The 23,926-nt window shown below is 48.9% G+C and overlaps 1 protein-coding gene across 1 annotated transcript; it reads right to left on the reverse strand.

Moving 5' to 3' along the window:
- Positions 1–14,038: 14,038 nt before the first annotated feature.
- Positions 14,039–14,590, reverse strand: TMEM217B (transmembrane protein 217B; the record flags this gene model as incomplete). Its single annotated transcript, XM_084890579.1, has 1 exon — positions 14,039–14,590. The coding sequence occupies one exon, from the start codon at positions 14,588–14,590 to the stop codon at positions 14,039–14,041; it is 552 nt and encodes a 183-aa protein (XP_084746705.1).
- Positions 14,591–23,926: the final 9,336 nt, after the last annotated feature.

The following is a 23,926-nucleotide window of genomic DNA, read 5'->3' on the forward strand; positions in this document are numbered from 1 at the left end:
TCTCTCTCTCTCTCTCTCTCTTTTAATATATTTTATTGATTTTTTACAGAGAGGAAGGAAGAGGGATAGAGAGTTAGAAACATCGACGAGAGAGAATCATTGATTGGCTGCCTCTTGCACACCCCCAACTGGGGATGTGCCCGCAACCAAGGTACATGGCTTTGACCGGAATTGAACCTGGGACCTTTCAGTCCACAGGCCAATGCTCTATCCACTGAGCCAAACCAGTTTCGGCAGAACCTCTCATTTTTGCTGATCATATAACTTTCTTTAAGAACAAAGACTAAACTCCCTTGCAGCTAGCTGTGGACACAGACAAGGTGATGCCCAATGAAATGTAAGTAAAAGTGTTGCTCAAGTAGATTCCAGGAAAACTCCTTAGCACACCAGTAGGCGCCCTTGACCCTGAGAGGAAAGGCAGAGCCCTAGGAGGAGAGGGCCATAGGGTGGTAAGGAAACAGGAGCTGGCAAAAGTGAAAAGCTCCCCCAGGCCACTCCATTGCTCCCGCCTTGTTTTGTGTCAAGCTTTTAATATTTCCCTGGGAAAGCCCTAACCGGTTTGGCTTAGTGGATAGAGCGTCAGCCTGCAGACTCAAGGGTCCCAGGTTCGATTCCGGTCAAGGGCATGTACCTTGGTTGCGGGTATATCCCCAGTAGGAGGTGTGCAGGAGGCAGCTGATCAATGTTTCTTTCTCGTCGATGTTTCTAACTCTCTATCCCTCTCCCTTCCCCTCTTTAAAAAAGCAATAAAATATATTTTAAAAAATATTTCACTGGGGAAATATTTCCCCACTTTAACTTAGCGATTTTTGGATTTTTTTCATTCTCACCCAAGGGTATGTGTGGTTTTTTTAATTGATTTTTAAAATTTGATTTGAGAGAGGAGAGAGAGAGAGAGAGAGAGAGAGAGAGAGAGAGAGAGAAACATCGATGTGAGACAGAAACATCAGTTGGTTGCTTCTCATACTTACCCCAACTGGGGATCAACCCACAACCTGGGTGTGTGCCCCGACTGGGATTCAAACCTGCCACCTTTCAGTGGATGGGGGGATGCTCCAACCAACCAGGGTTTTTATTGATTTTTTTTTTTTAAGAGAGAGAGGATAAGATATTGTAAAAATTAAGTTACAAAATTTTTATTAAAACATTTCTTATATACCATTATATTGGCTGGGCCAAAAAAATATTTGTTGTGGGCCACATGCAGCCCATGGCACTATTTGACATGCTTGCCACACACCAAAAGGTCATGGGTTCGATTCAGTAAAGACATGCTTAGGTTTCAGGTTCAATATCTGGTTGGACTGGGTATGGGAAGTGGCTGATCAATGTATCTCTCTCACATCAATGTTTCTCTCTCTCTCCCTCTCTCCCTTCCTCCCTCTAAAATCATTTAAAAATAAAACAAACAATAAAATGAAAAAGAACTTAAAATGTATAGTAGACTCTGAAATGAGTGCCTTAATCCAACATATTTTCATTGATAGAGAAAGGGAGGGGATGAACTTTTTTAAAACTAACTTTGTTGAGGACTAATTTACATTCACTAACTAACACCGTGTTAAGTGCATGATCTGATGTGTTTTGACAATTGTACACACCTGTGTAACCACTAGCACTATCAAGATAGGAATTTCCAGCCCCACCGGCCCCACACAACCACTGATCCGCTTTCTGTCACTCCTGACTAGTTGTACCTGTTCTAGAATGTCATGGAAATGGTGTCAGACAGCGTGTGCTCATTTGTGGGAGTGACCATTTATTGGGTGCCTACCATGTGGCAGACACTTTACCAGTGTACAATCATTTTTCACTTAAAAATGAGAAAACCAGACTCAGAAACTCAACAATTTACCAAGTCCCATGGCCAGTGAGTGGCAGAGGAGAATTCTAAGTTCTCTCCAAGGTTAGGGTCTTTCTTTACACACCACACTGTCACTGCCCTTGGCTTTGTGCAGCCCTAAAAGATGAATATTTGAGGTGTGAGGTCAAAGATTATAATCTCATGAAAAGGGGAGATTAAGGCACATGGAACACCTGGAGAACAGACGCGAGGATACACAATAAAATGTTAAGGGTAACCAGCCACCACCAATAATAAGTTGCTTGCTTTGTACTAACCAGTAGCCACTGGAGGCCTAAGGGACTGTTGGCTGAGGGTGCCATGCGGGTGGTTACTGGGCAGGATTTCTATCTACCACCCTCAGCGTCTCCTTCAGACAGAATCATGAGGCTGAGCTGCGAGCATCTGATGTGGCCGGATCTCAGGTCTTCTTCCTTCCGGTCCAGTCAAACCTCTGTGGGCACCTGAAGTTTAGAAAGTCATTCCTTAATAAGGGAAACGCAGAGACAGTCCCCAACTCCCAGAACCGTAGGTAGCACCAGGAGGGCAGCGAGGATGCTCCAAGGAGTTTAAGAGCAAGAACCATGAAGAAGAGACAATTCTCCAGCCTAAGGGGTCGTGTTTCAAAAGCTTGTTTATCATGTGTTTGAAACCCAACACTTCCTCCCAGAGAGCCTTCTGCCAGTGGAGGCTGGGCTCTCAGATCACAGCGAAGGCTGAGGCACAGGAGTGGCTGAAATGCCACGCAGCCACGTGAGACCTCAGCCGAGGCAGAGGCTGTGGCTTGCAGACAACCGCCCTCCACCTGCCACAGGGCTCCGCTCCGCCTCCTCCCTGTCCTGTGGCATTCTGCCTTAGCCGCCTCCAGCCCTTCCTGGCTCCAGGCTGAAGTCGTTTTCTGCTCGTCCCTCACTTGGTCCTAGCTCCACGCTCTCCCGGGACAAGTCTTCCAGAGGTGATGGGTATTCATTTTACTATTTTTTTCCCAACTTTTCTATATGTTTGGAATTTTTTGTTTTTATTAATTTGAGAGAGAGAGAGAGAGAGAGAGAGAGAGAGAGAGAGAGAGAGAGAGAGAGGTGGATTTGTGGACCCCCTTTTTTATTCATTCATTGATTGCTTCTTGTATGTGCCCTAACCAGGGACTGAACCCCCAACCTTGGCATATTGGGACAACACTCTAACCAACTGAGCTACCTGGCCAGGGCTTATGTTTGAAAATTTTTATATTAAAAAGTTGCAGGACATCTATGGGAAAAAAAAAAATTCAAATGTCTGTCACTTCAGCCTTTCTCTCTGAAACTGACAAGGATGAGTATAGTAATCAGGAAAAATGATGGACCTCTTTGAAAATAATGTGACCACAAAGTGCCCAGTGACTCTGACACCTGTCAGAGCGAGAGCATGGCAGACCGCCAGCAGCTTCTCCACTGAGTGACGGACAGGAGCCTAAGACAAAGCCTGTTCTCTCGGTTTTGTCTCTCAAAGAAATAATAGGTGGGCCAGGCACATGGGAAGTGCTACTACATATAGTCAATGCTCATTGCTCACAGTAATTTCTATAAAGCTGCTGTGAGCACTGAATTAGTGAATACCAAGTCACTGCTACGGGGGAGAGACAGGTCCTGTCCCTGCAAGCCTCTGGTCACAAACTGTTTATGTTTATTTCTCTTTAAACCCATCTTATGTCGTATACACTGAATGGCCAGATTATTATGATCTCTGAACGCATAAAATCTAGCCACTCAGTGAATATATATATATATATATATATATTCACACACATATGTGTGTGTGTGAATATATATATATATAATTATTATTATTATAATATATTTTTTGATTTTTTAGAGAGAGGCCTGGTGCATAGTGGGGTCCAGCCAGCCTGGCCAGGGGGAAGGGACTTGGGCAGTTGGCCAGCTTGCCTGCTGGTCGAACTCCTGGTCAAGGGGACAATTTGCACATTAGCCTTTTTTATATAGGACATAAACTGAGTAGCCAGATTATTATGCGTTCAGAGATCATGGTAATCTGTCCACTCAGTGTATAAGCAGTAAGTCTTCACTTAATGTGGTTGATAGATTCTGTGACTTTAAGTGAAATGATATAAAGAAACCAATTTTACCACAGGCTGGTGGGTATAAGCAAGGGTTAAGCTCCCATGGCCTCTCACCTACAGTGTAAGGAAATAATGTGGAACAAAGCTAGGAGGTTATTGTATTGTTGACCCAGTCACATGGAACTCCTGGCCAGGAGCCTTACACCTCGGGCCCCAGGGAAGCTGACTATCAGCTATGCTGTCTCTGACGGGCCTGTCACTGCCTCCCTGGCTAGCAGCACTAGGCAGCACTTCAGCACTTCATTTGGGGGCAGTTTTATGTATTTATTTATTTAGTTATTTTATTTTTCAGTTTTTTTATTTTTATTGGTTTCAGAGAAGAAGGGAGAGGGAGAGAGAAACATCAATGAGGAGAATCATTGATCGGCTGCTTCCTGCATGCCCCCACTGGGGATTGGGTCTGTAACCAGGGCATGTGCCTTGATCAGGAATCGAACTGTGACCTCCTGGTTCATAGGTCGATGCTCAACTACTGAGCCATGCCGACCGGGCTGGGAGCAGTTTTAAACAGAAATGCCACAAGCATGTGGGGAAATGACACAGAAAGGACACCTGTTTAGCATATGAAAGCTGCAACCAGAGGGCAGCAGGAGTGCCACTCAGTCCTACCTTGTCCCACCTGCACATGGGCATGTCCTGTGCACTCCGATGGCTCACGTTTCTGGTGCTTTGCCCACATCTGCAATGACCAGGAAAGCTCTGTGAGTGTTGACTCTGGGGTCACAAATAAACTCCAGTGAGAAGGCAAATTCACAAATACAGAGTTCATAGATAAAGAAGATAATTGTCCTTAGTGACTGAGGGCTTTTGTTTGTTTGATTGATGGTTTTTCTAATCTTTCTCTCATATACTTTTATTTCTTTGGAGAATCCTGAGCTCGCAAGGTAGATGTCTCATCCCCGCTTTATAGATGTGGAGGGTGACAAGACTGCCAGTGGGCTTTGCTCCAGTCACCGCAACGTGGGATTATCCGGCCCTGGCGGGTGGCTCCGCTGGTTGAGTGTCGTCTGGTGCACCGAAGTCACTGGTTCGACTCCAGGTTGCAGGCTCAATGCCTAGCTGGGGTGTGTGGGGAAGGCAGCCGATTCATGTTTCTCATGTCGATGTTTCTCTCTCTCTCTCTCAAAAAAAGAAAATTATAAAAGATAGTGTGATTATTCAAACCTACCCAACTGCTATTCATGCATTTTTTTTTTAAAGAGTGGGCTCTATGTCTTTTTTCTCCTCTTTTAATCCTCATCCGAGGACATGTGCTTGATGACTTTAGAGAGAGAGGAAGAGGGAAATGTGAGAGAGAAACATAGATCAGCTGCCTCCTGCACACGCCGAGACGGGGGCTCAATCCCACAGCCTGACAGGGAATCAAACCGGTGACTTTTTGGTGCACAGAACGATGCTCCACCAACTGAGCCACACCGGCCAGGACCCTGGTACTCAGGTTTGAAATCTTCATGTTTCCAGTCATCTAGACACTCAGCTAAGGAAGTAACTTTTTATGCAATTACTTATTTATATCAGAATGGACTCCTGGATATTCATTTTATTCTGTGGGTTATAAAATCCAATACTGCAGTTGCCCATGCCCGTACAGCTTTAGGGAGCGCCTTCAGGTTGGTTCCTGTGTCTTTAAGGAGCTCCGTCTTTTTCTGAGTATCTTCCTACTTGCTGCCACGGCAAGATGGGCCAGACTCACTCTGTCTTTCCTCTCCGGCCAGGACTCAGCCACTTCTCCAAGCGCCGGGCCTTTGGCTGAGGGATGGTGTTTAAAAAGCAAGCCTGGCCCCGGGGGTGCCCATGGCTCCTGGGGAGTCTCTGCCCGCAGCCTCTCGGGTCGGAGCTTGGACACGTGTCTGCGGATCCAGGCGTGAGCACGGGTCTGTGCTTACTCCAGTGTCCTTCGTGCTGTCGGGTAAGGAGCTTTCTATGAAGGGCGCTCCTGTGTCTTTACAGCCTCGTATGTAGCAGGTTACAAAATATATTTGCTGATTTGAATTGAACCAATTAAAAATGTAGGGAACAATGTGGTGCAGAAAAGTGTTGGGGGATGGAAAGAGAGAACAAGATAAATGAATCTTTGTCAACTGGGGCCCTGAGGGGCCCGGGCTTGGGCTCAGAGATCAGGACCAGCTCCGGCCACGGAGCCTCAGGACCTTGAACCAGTTACCTAACCTCTGTGAGCCTGTTTCCCATCCTTAAGAAGACTCATTGGGCTAAGTCCGTGGTCGGCAAACCACGGCTCACGAGCCACATGCGGCTCTTTGGGCCTGTGAGTGTTCTAATGCCACTTCTTCAAAATAGACCGAAAACCGACTTCTGTGCATGGGCCACGAAGTTTCAACTGAACTGTACGTGAGTGCCACACGTGGTATTTTGTGGAAAAGCCACACTGAAAGGCCAAAGAACGCATATGGCTCTTGAGCCGCGGTTTGCCGACCACTGGGCTAAGTGATCCTCACATTCCTTTGGGCTTGGGAGTACAAATCTCATACTATCACTCACTTGCTTTAAATATCTTTGAAGGGCAGCCAGTTTCCCTATTTTTTTAAACGACAATCTACAGCAATAAATATAATTTACAGAATGAACTGGTATGGTTGTGAGTATAAACATATATATGAACACATACACATATATACATATACACATACATTGTGTGTAGGAGGGATAGGTCTGAGATAATGTAATAAAAATGTAAGTGTGTCTTAAATAAAATAGAAATGAACTCCTCTTTCACATAACTTGCCTTCTCCTTTGGAGTCTGAGCACGTGCTTTTCAAGGCTCCAGCACCATCAATAACGCTGCCCTGTCCGAGCCCAAGGTGACTGCTCCAGCTCCTGCCATCAGGTCTGTATCCGGCCAGGGGAGGCGGAGGGGGGGACAGGGGAGAGCATGCCATTCCTCTCAGGAGCACAGCCCACAGTGGCACACACCACGCTGCTCAGGCTCTGTGGGCCAGAGCTCAGCCACGTGGCCACACGTGGCTGCGAGAGGCGGGAGGATGTAGTCTCCAGCTGAGCAGCCACGTGCCAGCACTTGGGGGCCTCACTGTTAAAGTGAAAAGAGGAGAATGGGTTGATGGAAACCTTGCAAACTCTGCCACAATATATAAAACTGAGACATTTGCACAAAATTGTACTTACTCTTTTAAAAATATATATATTTTATTGGTTTTTACAGAGAGGAAGGGAGAGGGATAGAGAGAAGCATGGATGAGAGAGAAACATCGATCAGCTGCCTCCTGCACACCCCTTACTGGGGATGTGCCCCCAGCCAAGGTACATGCCCTTGATGGTAATCGAACCCAGGACCCTTCAGTCCGCAGGCCAACGCTCTATCCACTGAGCCAAACCAGCCAGGGCAATTGTACTTACTCTTAATACAAAAGCATTGGCTTCCTCTCTTTTAGTCTATTCCGTTCAATTTCTTGTTCATTTTTTAAGTATTGGCCTTGACCTACTAAACTGACTTCATCATACTCGGATTGAAAAACACTTCCCCTGAGCAAAGGGCAAGCTGGTCCCCGGCACAGCCCAGTGGAGTCAGCCTCCTGGCGGCTGCTGCCCCTGCACCGCAGGACCCCTCTTAGCTCCCCTTCCTGGAAACACCCCAGCATTGCCCCCCAACTTGCTGTTCCCTCCGCCTGGAAAGCCTTCTGCACAACACCCTCCCGCCCCCGTACCCAAACTATTGGTCTGGCAGACCATCCTCATTGTTCAAAGCCCAACGTGTGTCCCCTCATCTGACAGGCCTTCCCTCTGTCTCAGTCACCTGCAGGGCTGACCCACTCCTCATTCTCCCACGTCCCCGCTAATGTTCTTAGCGACCAGCTTCCCCGCACCCCGGGAGCCCCTGTGGGCAGGACAGCGGGTCTCGCTCATCTTGGATGGCCAGGCCCTTTGTCAACCTCAGCACAAAGCCCAGGCCCAATGCTCGTTTTCTGAGCTGACCAGATAGACGACTTCCTTCAGAGGAGGGGAAGCCGACCCCATCCCCTTAGCCGGAGTCACCTCCACCTCTGCTTTCTCTCCTAATGCTTCCCTTGTGCCTCACACACCGCCTGGTTGTGATTAACCGATCAGCGGAGGGGCCCTGCAGCCAGGCGGCCTGGGTTCAAATACCGGCACTGCCACTTCCTGTGTGACTAGAAAAGTGATTCACCTTTCCCAGGCCTCACCTTCCTCATCTGTAAAGTAGGGAAAACGATACGCTTTCTCTCACGGAGAATTAGTTCATTCATTTGGAGCATTACCTAGTAAACACTCCATCGGCATTAGTTATTAGGGCCTATCGGTACATCTCCACCGGACTGTTAGCGCTGGAGGGAGTCTGACATCTCCCTCAGTGCGTTTGTTCAGGCCTCGCTCGCTGCAGCGCTCCACACGTGTTGACTTAATTGGCAAGCCACATCCAGTATCGTTCCCATATCTGGCTACCCCGTGGGAATTGTAATAAAGAGCAGGTCAATGAACGCTTAGCCAAGTGTAACCAGACTCAGGGAAAGACAGCCAGAAGGAACCACGCCTGCCACATCGACTCAAGTTCTCTGAGCAATTCGCCAACGTGGCAGACAAAGAAACATGTAGACTTGCCTATCAAGGCTGCCAACACTTCTTTCACCACGTTAGAACTACCTGAAGTAGCAAGGGGAGGTATTTGTTGTTGTTGTTTTTAAATATTTTTATGGATTTCAGAAAGGAAGGGAGAGATAGAAACATCAATGATGGGAGAGAGTCATTGACCTGTCACCTCCTGCACACCCCTTCTTGAGAATCGAGCCCACAACCTGGGCATGTGCCCTAGAGCGGAATCGAACCCAGGACCCTTTAGCCCACTGGGCCAGAGCAGCTGGAGTGGGAGGGGAGCTGTTTTGCTGTGAAGAGGAAGTTGGCTTGGCCTGGGAAACAGAGGTCGGATTAGATGGCTGCCTCTGTTTAACGGTGGGGTCCCCGAAACATGAGAGCTGGGTGTCCCACACCCCATATCTTTGAGGACCAGCTACAGGAAACCAGAGGCCACCCCAGGTGTTTGAGGCAGAACGGGACTGAGTCTAAGGGATTGGTGTGGGTCTCTAAGAATGACTCCTGCACAATGCCGTTGACCCTGCCTGCCAGGAGAGCTGCTGCCACTGCCCCTTCAGGAAGCGGGGGGCCAGGGGCTCACCTTTGGAATTGTGGATCCACAGAAAACACCACACAGCCACCCAGGGGGAGGGAAACCATGACCTTGTTGGCCAGCTGCAGCCAGTGTGGGAAGATGGCCTCTGCCTCACTCCTGCTGTCCCAGATTCACACCTACACCCAGCCTCTCAGGACCGCAGCTGCAAGGGAGTCTGGCACACTTGATTTTAGCTTTCCACTCTGACACAGAGGTAGATACATAGGGGGGTTGTAAGAGATGCTGGACCCAACCACCCTCCCCATATCCCCACCCACCCAGTGCTTTCCGACTGCTCTTTAAACACAACAAACTTGTTCCCGCTGCTTGGGACGCCCTTCCCTCAGATCTCCCCAGGCCTGTTAAGCATCACCTCCCCAGAGAGACATTCCTCATCGGAAGGCTCCTGGAGGCCTGGGTCTGGGGCCCGCTCCGGAAACAGTCCATCCCAAGAGGCTGGCATGATTAGGAGTGGCTACGTCTCACCATCTGAGCTAAAACTATGTTGTATCACCTTGTTTTCTTTTCTTTTTTGCATCTATCAGTAGCTGAGGTTACGGTATATACTTAGATGTTCACTTGCATATTACTTGTCTGCCCTGTGTAGAATGTAAGTTTGTGAGAGCAGGAACTATATCTGTTTTCTTCACCCCTTAGCTCCAACACCTAGAACAGGGCCCGATGGATAGCATGTGCTCAGTAAACACTTGTTGAACAAACCACTGAGAAATAGAGATGACACCACACTTTGCACTTACCTCTGTTACTTCACTTATTATATAACATTGCAACTCCTTCCTCACAAACCCCTTTCTTGGTTTAAGGCCAAGATCACATCCTTATTTTTAATTTTTAAAATATATTTTTATTGATTTCAGAAAGAAAGGGAGAGGGAGAGAGAAACATCAACGATGAGAGAGAATCATTGATTGGCTGCCTTCTACATGGCCCCTACTGGGATCGAGCCGGCCACCCAGGCACATGCCCTGACCAGGAATCGAACCGTGACCTCCTGGTTCATAGGTCGACACTCAACCACTGACCCACGCCTACACCCAGATTCACACCTGGCCACATCCTGATTTTTATTTTGTCTCACTTATTAGCATACTAACCAGCAAATAGTTGATAAATCAGCGTTTTGATAAATAAATATAGGAAAGAAGGCATGAATGCACATGTTTAGGAAGCATAGGTGTGTTTCAGGATGTCAGAGGAGGGAAAGGAAGATGATTATTGTATAAACACGATCAAATGCTAAATAAAATCATCTCAATCCGGCCAGAAAACGAGAGATCCTTGGCTCGGAGGTGGGCCGGTGGGTGGGCTGAGGTCAGGGAGCTGGCAGAGGCTCAGCCTGGCAGAGGAAGATGCAGGAGCTGAGAAACTTTGAGAAGGAGCTGCCAAGTGTCTGTCTGCAGAATTGATAGGATCTCCAGTTGGCTGGGCACTTTTTCCCCCTCTAATTAATTTCAGAGCAGGAGGGAATGAGAGAGAGAGAGAGAGAAACATCAGTGATGAGAGAGAATCATCGATCAGCTGCCCCCTGCACACTGGCAACCAGCCCACAACCTGGACATGTGCCCTTGAGCGGAATCGAACTCAGGACCTTCCGGTCTGCAGGCCACTGAGCCAAACGGACTAGGGCGCTTGGGCACCTCTTACAAGTACTTCCTCCCAAGCCCTCTGAAAGGCTCCTCCATCCCCCTGATTCTGTCTGGAAAGGAAGAGGCCCTCCCTTTCTCCAGCTCATTCACAAAATACATCTTGTCAGTGTCACGCTGCTGGGGCGAGGGAAGCACCAAACATCCCCTTTTCTCGGACGCGCTCTCATGTTGCCCCTCAGGGAATCTGCTTCTGAACCGAAAAGGCAGCCTTGGTCGGAGGCAAAAGGAGATTTGGGGGGAAAATGTTGACCTTTTTATATCTTTAATATATAAGTTATTTCTGATAATCATCAAATAATTGTTTAACTCCGCCTTTTACATGTACACAAACATGCAAGCACACACATACACAAAAACACACAAACACACAAACACAATGCATGCAAATAGAAACATCAATGTACACAGACACAGATAAACATGCACAGTCAAGTGCACACACACTCACACATCAAGCCCGTGAGTAGGAAACACAGTGGCTAGTCAGAGGGTATTTGCAAAGCCCCTTTCCCAGGGAAGACTGCCATAGCCCACTTCTGGGAAAGACACCATTTCAACAAGTTTCTGTTTACTGGCAGCTGGGGAGAAGAAGCGAGGGGAAGGAAGCCGAGGGGGTTTCACAAGCAGCGGCCACGAGAAGGCTGTCTGGCCGGTCGGGAGGCGGCCTGTCGCCGCCGCGGCAACCACAGCCGGCCCAGCCACAGGCTCCCTGGCAACCGCTTGCTGGGTGGGCAACTGGGGGGAAAAGAGCAAGGCCTCAGCCCATATGTACAGACCAGTCGTCAGACCAGGCCAAAGCAAGAAAAAAAGAGGGCTCCGACGGCCAGAATAGCAGCAATGGACGGATGGGGGAGTTCTGGGGAAGGAAGCCGGAAAGTGAAATAAAACAGACAAACATTTGTGTTGGAGCCAGTGGGAGAGGTCCACACAGAATGAGTGTCCTCCGCGGGCACGCTGCCAGGAGGCCATGTTCCAGGGGAGGCGAGGAGTGTGCAGGGGTCGCTGGGAATGCTCAGGGTTGTCACTCCGGTGCGGTGGAGAGCCGTGGTTGGATATGGGAGCACAGTAGTGGAGACATGATCTGGCTGAGGGTGGAGGACTGGCGTAGAGAGAGCAGGGTGGCGTGGGGAGACCAGCTAGCACGCTGCTGCCGCAGTGGCCTCGGTGGAAGATGGTGGTGGCCTGGGCTTGGGTGGTGGCAGCAGAGGCAGTTTCAGGTGGTGGATCTGGATCTGCAGTGAAGTTGAAGCTGGAAGGTCTGTTGGGGACCAGCCACATTCCAGGGAGGTGATGAGTGTGCAGGGATCGTTGGGGATCGTGTTAGAGGTGCCGCTTCAGCAAGGAAACAATTGGATCAGGTGCACAGTTCAGGGGAGCAGTCCAGGCTGCAGATACCACCTGGGGCTTCTCACAGTGGGCCTGGGCAAGAGCTGGAAGTGACGGAGACAGAGGAGAAGAGGGGACCAGGGACTGAACCCGGAGCACTACCATGTTTGGAGGTCAGGGTGATGAGGAGCCTGCAAAGGGGAGGGAGCACGAAGGCAGCCCTGGATCCGCGGGCAACAGCCACGGAGAGGTCCCGCAGAGAAGGCCGAGAACTGACCCTGGGATTGGGCAGGTGGAGGTCACCTTACAGGAGCAGTGTGAGTGGGGGGAAGGGGTCAGACAGAACGGGAGGCCAGGAAGTGGAGGCAGATGCCAACAACTCTGGAAAAGTGTTGGTGTGAAGGGGCCCCCACCTTGCTTCTGAGTCTTCCGTTGTTCTGCATCAGGCAGCTCGTAGTTCTGCTCTCCCTCTGCCTCGTCTCTACACTGGTCTCCCGACTCCCAATCTCCCACCACCTCCCGGGCTGGGACCAGCAAGTTACAATCAGTCGAGGCACAGCTTGTGAAACTAGGGCGGAACCCATACTGTTAGTCCTCAGTCCTCAGCTTGATGCTCCCTAATACCAAATCAGCCATCCCCTGAAGGATCTGGCCTCCCCACAAACAGCACCGAGCAAAAGCTTACCGCTGACTGCCATCTGGTGGTCATTTTGGGAACTGGCCTGACTCCAACTCGAACAGGCGAAGAGAGGAATTGAGTGAAGTGTTAGAGCAGCACCCAGCGCTGACTCAGTGAAGGTGGCTCATGGTTCGGGGCGCGTGGTTAAATCAGTGCCCCTTGACGCCACTCCCAATACATTTTGGAGGAAAAGGAAATATCCTGAAGGGAGGTAGCCCCTTTTAAATCTTGATAAGAGTGCTTCAGGGAACCAAATAGGACTTTCGTGTATGAAGTCAGAGGATCTAGATTCAAATCCTGCTTTGGCTGCTATGTGACCTTGAGTACAGCATTTAAGCGTCTTGGGTCTCAGTTTCATCAACCATAACCTGGAAGCATCAGGGTTAAAACTACGCCAGGTGGTGAGTGTAAGGAGAGCTCTCAGGAAAGGATGCTCTTCGTTAGTTTACAGAAGTGACACCCCAGCTTCCAACGCTTTAAAATAACGGTTCTCAGCTGGGGGGGCACCTGGCAATGAGATACTTTTGGTTGACACAAAGGTGGGGGATCTAGTGGCATCTGGTGGGAAGAACATCCTACAGTGCATAGGCAGCTCTTTAGGAGACAGAGTGTCAGTGGTGCTTAACGTGAGGAATTCTGGAGCTTTCTAAAACGGGGGCTTCCGGCTATGCTGTGAGCCACCATGAGGAGCTGTTTTCTGAAAAGTCTGAGGGAAGCGGATGCTGGCGCTGGAAAAGGGGTCTTTCCATGGCAAGGACAGGAGCAACGCGAAGCTCCGTGTCACTGTGCTCTCCACGGCGGCAGCTGCGAGCCAGCAAATGTGGCCACCCAAATCGAAATGAAACAAGATGTTGAAAACCCTGGGCTGTAACGCCACAACCCAAGTGCTCTCAGCAGCCGCACGCAGCTAGCGGGCAGCACGGAGACGGAGCATTACTGTCGGCGGACAGCGCTGCTCTCAGAGGGCTCGGCAGAACGGGCCTCGGTGGGCAATCCACAGAGAAACACTGGGAAGCAAGGACATGCAGAGAGGAGCAGACCCTGAGAGGCAGGACGTAATTTAATGCTAAAACACGTCACAAACACACGCACAGTCACTGGTCTGTGCCACCCTCCCTCCCCCAAGAATCACTCTTAAATGCGTAAAACTCAAGAACCCCAAAAAGGCAAACAGAATCAACAGGAAGCAGGCAGGGACGGATGGGGAGTCCACTGCTGGGGAGCCCTGGCCCTCTCTCCCCGGCCCCGCTCAGTTTAACTTGCGGTACATCATTCCCGGCCCGAAGTGTGACCACGAGTCCAGGATACTGATGGAGGAGGGCCTGTGGCGGCTAATCTTGCTTAAGGACTTGCGGTCCCTGTACAGGTAGTAGGTGTGCTTGATGATGAAGGGCAGGGAGAAGAAGTGCAGGAGCATGCGGGAGATCTGCAAGGCCAGGTGCACGGAGCCCAGCTCCTTGAACCGCTCCTTGAGGATGCCGTTGAGGAGCAGGACCATGGAGAAGCTGGTGAGCTCATAGCAGACGATCCACAAGGCGTAGCACAGCAGCCCCTGGTAGAAGTTCAGGTGAATGCAGTAGAGGAGCATGGCGCTGACTAAGACGGTGACGCCCGAGAGGCCCATGCTGATGGTCTTCTTGTTGGTCAAGACCCAGTTGGTTAACACAGACCCGTTCCTGTAGACGCTAAACCCGTCCTCGAAGCCAATGAGCGTGAGCTCGTTCAAGTCGAAGATGAGGAACTGAATGGTGTTGAGGATGGAGAAGATGCCCACCAGCAGGGAGAACAGCTTGTCGTTCATTTTGTGCTCGTTTTACCAGAGCCACTCCTGCAGGGAAAAGAAATCACGGAGACACATGACAACACGGCAGAGCCAGCCCCAGACAAGCTCCCTGAACTGCTGGGGAAACGTGGTGCTCAGGGCAGCGATGGGAGGTGGCCGGGCCCGTGGCGGGAGGGGCCGGGGTGCGGTCCTTGCTCTGACCTACCAGCTGTAGGTGACATCCGCCGGAAAGCGGGCATTGTGGCCTGGCATACTCCCCAGGGAGCCCCCGGCCCTGCTCGGCACCTCCTGTCTCTGCCACAACGATCAGGTCCCTGCTGGCTCCTCTCTGGGATGTTTGCTTCTCTGAGGTCAGAGACGCATGGCTCCTCGAGGGCCCCAGGTCATCCCCGACCCTCCCCCAGATGCCTGCCTCTCCTCCCAGCCCTCGGGATGGAATCCCCCTGCTTTGCCCTCTGCGTTGGACCCAGATTTGTTCCAAGGCAGGGTTGAGCCAGCAGTGAGTGGAATGGGGAAGGTTTCAGGGTCTGGCTTACTGTCTTCTCAGCCCAGGGTCATAGAGGTGAAGGCCCAGCAGGCGGACCTCCAGCTGCAACTTAGGCTGGACCTGAACTCTAGAGGCTGCTCCAGCCTTTGGGAGAGGCCCAGAGCCCCAGCGGACCGCTGAGGGCACATAGATTAGGGGGGACCCAAAGCTGGGGTAAGCTGGCCCAGGGCAACGTCCCTCCCAGCCCCATCACCTTCAGAGAATTCCAGAGTAAAGCTCCTCCTCTTCACTCCCAACTGATGAGCCGCCGCTGTGAGGGGAGAGGGAAGGGGAACGGTCACCCGCGAGGGGCCGCGTGCAGTCCCCGGGCTGAGCGTGCCCGATGGCTCGGCCTCTTACTGAGGCGACCGGAACGGGCCTCCTGCTCTGTCCTGTTGAGCAAAGACAGGCCATAAACTTCCCTTCAGCCTTCTCACTCACTCTGTCCATTTCAAATTTTCTTTTCTTTTTTCAGTCAGAAGCCATTTTTTTTTTATTTTATTTATTTATTTATTTAAAATCAATCTTTATTGTTCATATTATTACAAAGGTTCCTCATTTCTTCCCCCCTCCACCAGGTTCCCACCCCACCTTCCGCCCCCTCCCCATCCCCCATTGTCCTCATCCATAGGTGCACAGTTTATGTTCAGTCTCTTCCTCCCTCCCTTTCCCCGATAGTAAATCCCTTTTCAGATAGTAAATCAGTTACTTAGCATTTTCTCATATCAATAATACCTCCACATGCCCAATGATACACCACACAAAAGACATTTCCAAATAGGTCAACCAGCCTCATCCAGGCCCCACCTAAGGCACTCACAGATCAATACCCCCGTGCTATACTAACTCAACACATCCAGATCTAAGCCTTCATCACTTGATTCAGCAGACCCTCAAGTTTCCACAAAAGTTTCCAGCCATGTCTGAGAGGCAGCCATGGGGCAGGGGCAGGCGAGGAGCAAGCTGTTCCGGGCCTGGCTGCTCCGGGCCTGGCCTCTGTTGCTCTGGTTCGTTCCACAACCAGCTGCTCCGGGTCTGGTCACTGCCGCTCCCGACCTAGTTGCTCTGGACTTGTCTGCTGCTGCTCCGGGCCTGGCCGTACCCGACCCGGCTGCTCTGGGCGCGGCTGCTCCGGGCCCGGCCACTCTGGGCCCGGCCGCTCCCAGCCTGGCAACTATTTCTCCAGGCCTGGCCGCACCAGACCCGGCTGCTCCGGGCCTGGCCGCGCCAGACCCAGCTGCTCCAGGCCTGGCCGCTCCCAGCCTGGCAGCCGCTTCTCCGGGTCTGGCCGCACCCGACCCGGCTGCTCCGGGCTTGGCCGCTCCCAGCCTGGCAGCCGCTGCTCCAGGTCTGGCTGCACCCGACCCGGCTGCTCCGAGCCTGGCCGCTCCCAGCCTGGCAGCCGCTGCTCCGGGCCTGGCCGCACCAGACCCGGCTGCTCCGGGCCTGGCCGCTCCCAGCCTGGCAGCCGCTGCTCCGGGCCTGGCCGCACCAGACCCGGCTGCTCTGGGCCTGGCCGCTCCCAGCCTGGCAGCCGCTGCTCCGGGCCTGGCCGCACCTGACCCGGCTGCTCTGGGCCTGGCTGCCCCGGGCCCGGCTGCTCCGAGTCTGGCCGCTCCCGGCCTGGATGCTCCGGGCTTGGCTACTACTCTTCTGGGCCTGGCTGCTCCCAACCCGGCTGCTCTGGGCCCGGCTTCTCCGGGCCCGGCCACTCCGGGTCTGGGTGTTCCTGGACTGGCCACCCTGGGCTTGGCCGCCTCCGCCTCAGGCCTGGCTGCCACTGCCCCAGGTCTGGCTGCTCCAGTGCTGGCTGTTGATGCTCTGGTTCTGGCTGCTGCTTCTCTGGGGCCTGGCCGTTGCTGCTCCGGGCCCGGCTGCCACTGCCTTGTGCCTGGCTACTCTAGGCCTGGCCGCCGCTGTTCCAACATTCTGTCCTTTTTTTTTTTTTTTTTTTTAAAAAAAAAAAACGCATTTATGTTGCAATGTTGGCTGGTGAGTTGAGTTCTGACTTAGTCTTTGATTTTTCAAGATCTTCTTTGTATTCTTTCTTAAGTAATTTTACTATCTTTTGCTCTCACTTGATTTCCAGAAGCCATTTTTTAGTGTGCTGGAATATACATAACAAGTTTTACCATCTCACCCTTTCTGCGTGTGCAATTCAGTGGCATTCAGTACATTCACCTGTCGGACAACCATTGCCACCACCCATGTCCAGACCCGTTCATGTTTCCCGAGAAAACCTTTGTCCTCATCAAACACGGACTCCGACCGCCCCTCCCCCTGCCCGTTAACCATCTTTTCACTCTCGGCTCCAAGAGTTTACTATACCAAGTCCCTCACAGCGGACTCACAGTCTTTGTCCTTTGGAGCTTGGCTTATTTTACTTCGCATAATATTTTCAAGGTTCATCCCAAATACGCTCACACTGTGACCCCATTGCCCTTCCACTCTGTGACTCCAACGTGGAGTCCAGGATGCACGCCCCGCTTGCTGCACCCAGGCCCTGGAGGGTCCCCACGGGGTGGGAGAGACCATGTCCCCCCCAGCCCATAGCTGCACTGATTCCTCCCCGTCCCCAACAGCTAAACCACACCCATCCCTGCCCACAGAGCAGCTTCCAGAGCAGCCGCTACCCATGGGGTGCTCTCCCGCACCAACCCAGATAGGGCCCACACCACACAGGCACGTTACTGTGGTCTAAGCCTGGGTTGCAGATTTCAAGGCAATGTCCTTATCAGTCCCATTGTTTTCTCAGCCCTGCTGCTCTAGCCTTGGTTTTGACCCTGTCACCTCCCTCCTGAGTCACCACTCTAATAACCACCCCACTTCTCGTCTGTCCTGCTGGGCTCCTCTACATCCACTCAACATTCACTCATTCAGCAGCTCCGAGCACCTGCTCTGTGCCGGGCACTGAGCTTTGGAACTGGAGAATCACAGGTGAACATTCTAGTGAGGAAGCTACACAGAGAAATAAAATGTTAAAAAGCAAACTTACAAGGCAACCTGGGAAATGCTGTGGAGGAAGCGGCCCGTGTCCTGAGATGTAACAAGATCTAACCCCGAGTGAGAGCCAGGGGGCTCTTCTGGAGGAGGCAGCCAGCGAGCTTAAGGAACGTGGGGAAGAACTGGGCAGAAAGGCAGGAATGCACCACACAGAGTGGACTACATCCAGGTAGGCCCAGAAACAGGGAAAAGCCATTTTGGAAACAGCAGGTTTGGTGCGGCTTGAGCAGAGGGTCGGCTGCCTGCGTGGACGGAGGACAGAGAAAGGAAGGGGCCTTTCCTGCCCCCTGCCCTGTGGAGGTTTCTCTGGAAGGCACTGGCGAGTTCTGGGAGGGTCTTGAGGGGGTGTGTATGAGAGACAGGATCTGAATTGCACTTTAGAAAAGTATTTCTTGCTGGGACCATGGGTCAGAAAAGGGGCACGAGTGGAGGCAGGCAGAACAGTTGAGAAGCACGTTAACAGAGGGATGTTGGGGGGAGTGACTGCAGTTGGGGCCTGGAGCTGTGGGAAATGGAGTCTGGAATGAACACCTTCACTGAGGTAGGGGGCTGGGTGGCAGGAGCACCTAGGATGCAGGTGGGGGAGAGGAGGAGGACAGCTTTGGAAAAGCTGGGTCTGAGTTCCTCAGGGACATCTAAATAGACACGTCTACTATGAAGTCATCTCTCCCAACTCGGACAGAATCAGAGCATTTGCTGGATATATGATTCTTGGTTAACAATGTGGTTATTTTATTTTGTTAATCCTCATTGGAGGATATTTTTTTCCATTGATTTTTAGGAAGGAAGAGAGAGATGATATAGAGATATAGAGATAGCGATAGAGATAGAGATAGAGATAGAGATAGAGATAGAGATAGAGATAGAGATAGAGATAGAGATAGATTGGTTTCTTCCCTTAGGTGCCCTGACCAGGGCTGGGGATCAAACCTGCAATCCAGTACATGCCCTTGACAGGGAATCAAACTTGTGACCCTTTGGTGCATGGGCTGATACTCTTAACTATTGAGCAATACCAGCCAGGGCAATAATGGGTTTTTAATATATATTTTGAGTTTTATTTACTGATTTGAGAGAGAGATCAATTTATTGTTCCACTTATTTATGCATTCATTGGTTGATTCTTGTATGTGCTCTGACTGGGTATCAAAACCTTGGCTATCAGAATGGTGTTCAGCATTCTAGCCAAATGAGCCACCTGGCCAGAGCTGAAACACTTTAAATAGGTTATCCTACCATCTGGCTTCCATTGTTTTTGCTGAGAAATCAGCTGTCAATCTTTTTGGGATTCCCTCATAAGTGACCAGTCATTTTTCTCTTGCTGCTTTCAACATTCATTTTTCTTCCTCTTTGACTTGAGCACCTTTATTATGCAGGGTTGTTTGTGGAGCCTTTGCATTTATCCTAGTTGGAGTTTGTTGAGCTTACTGAGAATAGGTTAGACTTTTTCAATAAACTTGGGAAGTTTTAAGCCATTATTTCTTTAAATTTTTTTTTCCTGTTCCTTTCTTCTACTTTCAATATTAACATTATGCATATTTTGGTTGGGATGCTTAATAATGTCCCACATTCCTCTGAGGCTCTGCTTATTTTGCTTCATCTTTATTCTCTGTTCTTTAGATTGCATAATCTCTGTCATCTACCTTCAACTTTACTAATTCTTTCTTCTGCCAGTTTAAATCTACTGTTGAGCTTCTCTAGTGCATTCTTCATTTCAGTTATTCTACTTTTCAACTAAAGAATTTCCACTTGGTTCTTTTTATTGAATTTGCACCCCTTGATATCCTCTACTTGATGTGGCATTGCCATTACATTTTTTCTTGACTTTTTAAAAATCATGGTTTCCTTTAATTCCTTACTTTTATATTTTTAAACTATATTTTTATTGAATAAAGAGAGATAGAAACATCAATGATGAAAGAGGATCATTAATTGGCTGCTTCCTGCATGCCCCCCACTGGGGACTGAGCCCACAACCCGGGCATATGCCCTGACCGGTAATCAAACTGTAATCTCTTGTTTTGATAAGTTGACATTCACCCAATGGCTGGTCTCCTTTAGTTCTTTAAACATATTTGTAATGGCGAGAAAGAGAGAGAGAATCAATGTGAAAAGAGACATATTGATTGGTTTTGTACCAACTGGGGTTAGGAATCTTGCAACCAAGGTATATGCCCTTAACCAGGAATCCAATCCATCACTCTTTTGTCCATGGGCTGAGCAGTGAGCCAAACTGGCCAGGGCTGTAATGGCTATTTTATTTTGAATTTTTGACATTTTAGTTATGCAATTATTTTAAAACCTTTATTGTTGAGAATATTACAGATGCCCCCCTTCTCTGCCCCCTCACCCCCCCCAGTTCCTGCTCCACTCCAAGCATTCACCACCTTATTGTCTGTGTCCATATATAATGCATATAAGTTCTTTGGTTTATCCCTTCCCTCTGAGATTTGTCAGTCTGTTCCATGTTTCCATGCCTCTGGTTCTGGTTCTATTTTATTCATCAGTTTATTTTGTTTATTAGATTCCTTATTTGTTTAATTTTTAGATTCTGTTGTTAATAGATATGTATTTATTGCCATTTTATTGTTCTTTTTGTATTTCTTCTTCTTCTTCTTCTTCTTCTTCTCCTCCTCCTCCTCCTCCTCCTCCTCCTCCTCCTCCTCCTCCTCTTTCTTCTTCTTCTTCTTCTTCTTCTTCTTCTTCTTCTTCTTCTTCTTCTTCTTCTTCTTCTTCTTCTTCTTCTTCTTCTTCTTCTTCTTAACTGATTTTAAGATTCTCTCTTTGACTTTAGCCCTTGGCATTTTAATTATGATGTGTCTTGGTGTGGGCCTCTTTGGGTTTCTCTTATTCGGGACTCTTTGTGCTTCCTGAGCTTCTAAGTCTATTTCTTTCATCAGGTAACAAGTTTTTCTGCCATTATTTCTTCAAATAGATTTTCAATATCTTTTTTTTTTTTTTAAATATATTTTATTGATTTTGTACAGAGAGGAAGGGAGAGAGATAGAGAGTTAGAAACATCGATGAGAGAGAGTCATAGATCAGTTGCCTCTTGCACACCCCCCTACTGGGGATATGCCTGCAACCAAGGTACATGCCCTTGACCGGAATCGAACCCGGGACCTTTCAGTCCCCAAGCCGACGCTCTATCCATTGAGCCAAACCGGTTTTGGCTAGATTTTCAATATCTTGCCCTCTCTCTTCTCCTTCTGGCATCACCATCATGCAAATGTTGGTACATGTGAAGTTGTTCCAGAAGCTCCATACACTATTTTCATATTTTTGGATTCTTTTTCCTTTTTGCTCTTCTGATTGAGAATATTATGCTTCCTCATATTCCAAATTGTTGATTTGATTCTCGGAACCCTCTACTCTACTCTTGAGTCCCTGTAAATTATTCTTTATTTCAGTTAGTACATACTTAATCTCTGATTGGTCCTTTTTCTTATCTTTGAAATTCTCACTAAGATCCTTGAAAGTCTCACTAAGTCCCTTGATTAAGATTCTTGATCAACCTTATAACCATTGTTTTTGAACTCTGTATCTAGTAGTTTGCTTACTTCTATTTCAGTTAATTCTTTTTTTGGAGATCTCTTCTGTTCTTTCATTTGTGACATGTTTCTTTGTCTCTGCATTTTGGCTGCTTCCCTGTGTTTGTTTCTATGTGTTAGGTAGAGTTGCTATGTCTCCTAGAATTGGCAGAGTGACCTTGAACAGTAGGTGTCCTGTGGGGCCCTGTGGGGCCTCCCCAGTCACCTGAGCTGGGCCCTCTAGGTGTGTCCTTGTGTGGGCTGTGTGCACAGTCTTGTTGTAGTTGAGCCTTGATTGCTGTTGGTGTCACTGGGAGGAACATACTTCTAGGCCAATTGGCAGTTAGGACCAGCTGCAACTACAGTGGAAGAGCTGCTGGGAAAGAGACACCCTCTGGGGCAGGACTTGCTTCAGTGGGGCTTTAGTGCTTACTGAGTTTGCCCCTTGGGTGTGTTGCTTGTAGATATGTAGATTATAATCTGGTATGGCCTGAAGCTGCCACCAGGTGCACTGGCTCTGGGGTCTCATTGGGGGTGCAAAGTCAGCCATTCCCTGGGGCCACCCAGCAAGACCTACAGAATGATCTGCAGGTGATTGCTACTGTGTTGGGCTTGGAAGTTTCCTAGGTGAAGCTAAGCTATCTCAGGCCTCTTTTTGATAGATATGGGGCATGCTGACACCAACTGCTGCAGGAGACAGCCAATCCATGATTTTCCCTCATCATTGATGTTTCTATCTCTCCCTTCCTCTTCCCCTCTGAAATCAATAAAAATATATCCTATATAATAAAAGTTTAATATGCTAAGTGTCTGGTCGTCCAGTTGGCCGTTCAACGAATCAAAGAATAATATGCTAATGATATGCTGAGATCGCTCAACTAACTGCTTACTATGATGTGCACTGACCACCAGAAGGCAGATGCTCCGACTGGTAGGTTAGCTTGCTGCTGGGGCCTGGCTGATCGGAACTGAGTGAGATGGGTTGGACATCCCTGGAGCCCTCCCATGGTCCCTCCCCAACTGGCCAACCTGCCTCATCTCTCTCAGGTTCTGATTGTGCATCTATGGGGTCCCTAGGCTTGGCCTGTGCCCTCTCACAATCTGGGACCCCTCTGGGAATGTTCGAGATCTGGTTTTGGCCCTATCACGCAGGTCAGCTGAGGGACCCCACTGGTGCACGAATTCGTGCCCTGGGCTCCTAGTATATATATATATAAAGGACCACTAAATGTAAATTATCAAAATACTCAAATTAAGAGATTATTAGGTTGAATAAAAAAAGCAAGCCCCAATTTTTACTGCCTATAATAAACATACTTTAAATATCAAAATATAAATTGGCTAAAGATAAAAATATGGGAAAACATGTCAGCACAAATCAAAAGAATTATGGAGTGGCTGCATTAATATCAGACAAAGAAAATTTCAGAGCAAAGAATAATCCCAGAAGGTCATTTCATCAGAAATAAGTTAATTCATCAGAAAGATGTAACAATCTGAAACATTTATGCACCCATTATAAAGTTTCAAAATATAGGAAGCAAAAAGGGATATAATTAAAAAGAGATCAGGAAAATCTACAATTATAGTCAGAGATTTCAATGCCTCTATTTCAGTGGTTAATAGAATAAGTAGACAGAAAATTAGAAAAGATATTAGATTTGAAGGATTTATCAATTAACTTAATCTATTATAGTTGACATTTTTTAAAATAAATCTTTATTGTTCAGATTATTACAAATGTGATCCTCTTCCCCCCCTCAATTGCTCCCCTCCACCAGGTTCCCACCCCACCCTCTGTCCTTTCCCCATCCCCATTGTTCTCATCCATAGGTGCACAGTTTTTGTTCAGTCTCTTCCCGCACCCTCACTCCCCTTTTCCCCGAGAATTGTCAGTCCACTCCCCTACCATACCTCTGATTCTATTATATTCACCAGTTAATATTGTTCATCAGATTTTTTTAATTCCCTTGGTTTTTAGATTCACTTGTTGATAGTTATGTATTTGTTGATTATAATTTTTATCTTTATCTTCTTCCCCTTCCTAAATAACCCCCTTCAGCAATTCATATAATTCTGGTTCGGCAGTGATGAACTCTTTTAGCTTTTTTTTATTTGTGAAGCTCTTTAACTGTCCTTTGATTCTGAGTGATAGCTTTGCTGGGTAGAGTATTTTTGGCTATAGGTTCTTGCTATTCATCACCTTGAATATTTCTTGCCATTCCCGTCTGGCCTGTATGGTTTCTGTTGAGAAATCAGCTGACAATCGTATGGGTGTTCCTTTATAGGTAACTA

Source organism: Pipistrellus hanaki (assembly GCF_964339955.1).
Source record: "Pipistrellus hanaki genome assembly, chromosome: 7".
NCBI classification, from domain to species: Eukaryota; Metazoa; Chordata; class Mammalia; order Chiroptera; family Vespertilionidae; genus Pipistrellus; species Pipistrellus hanaki.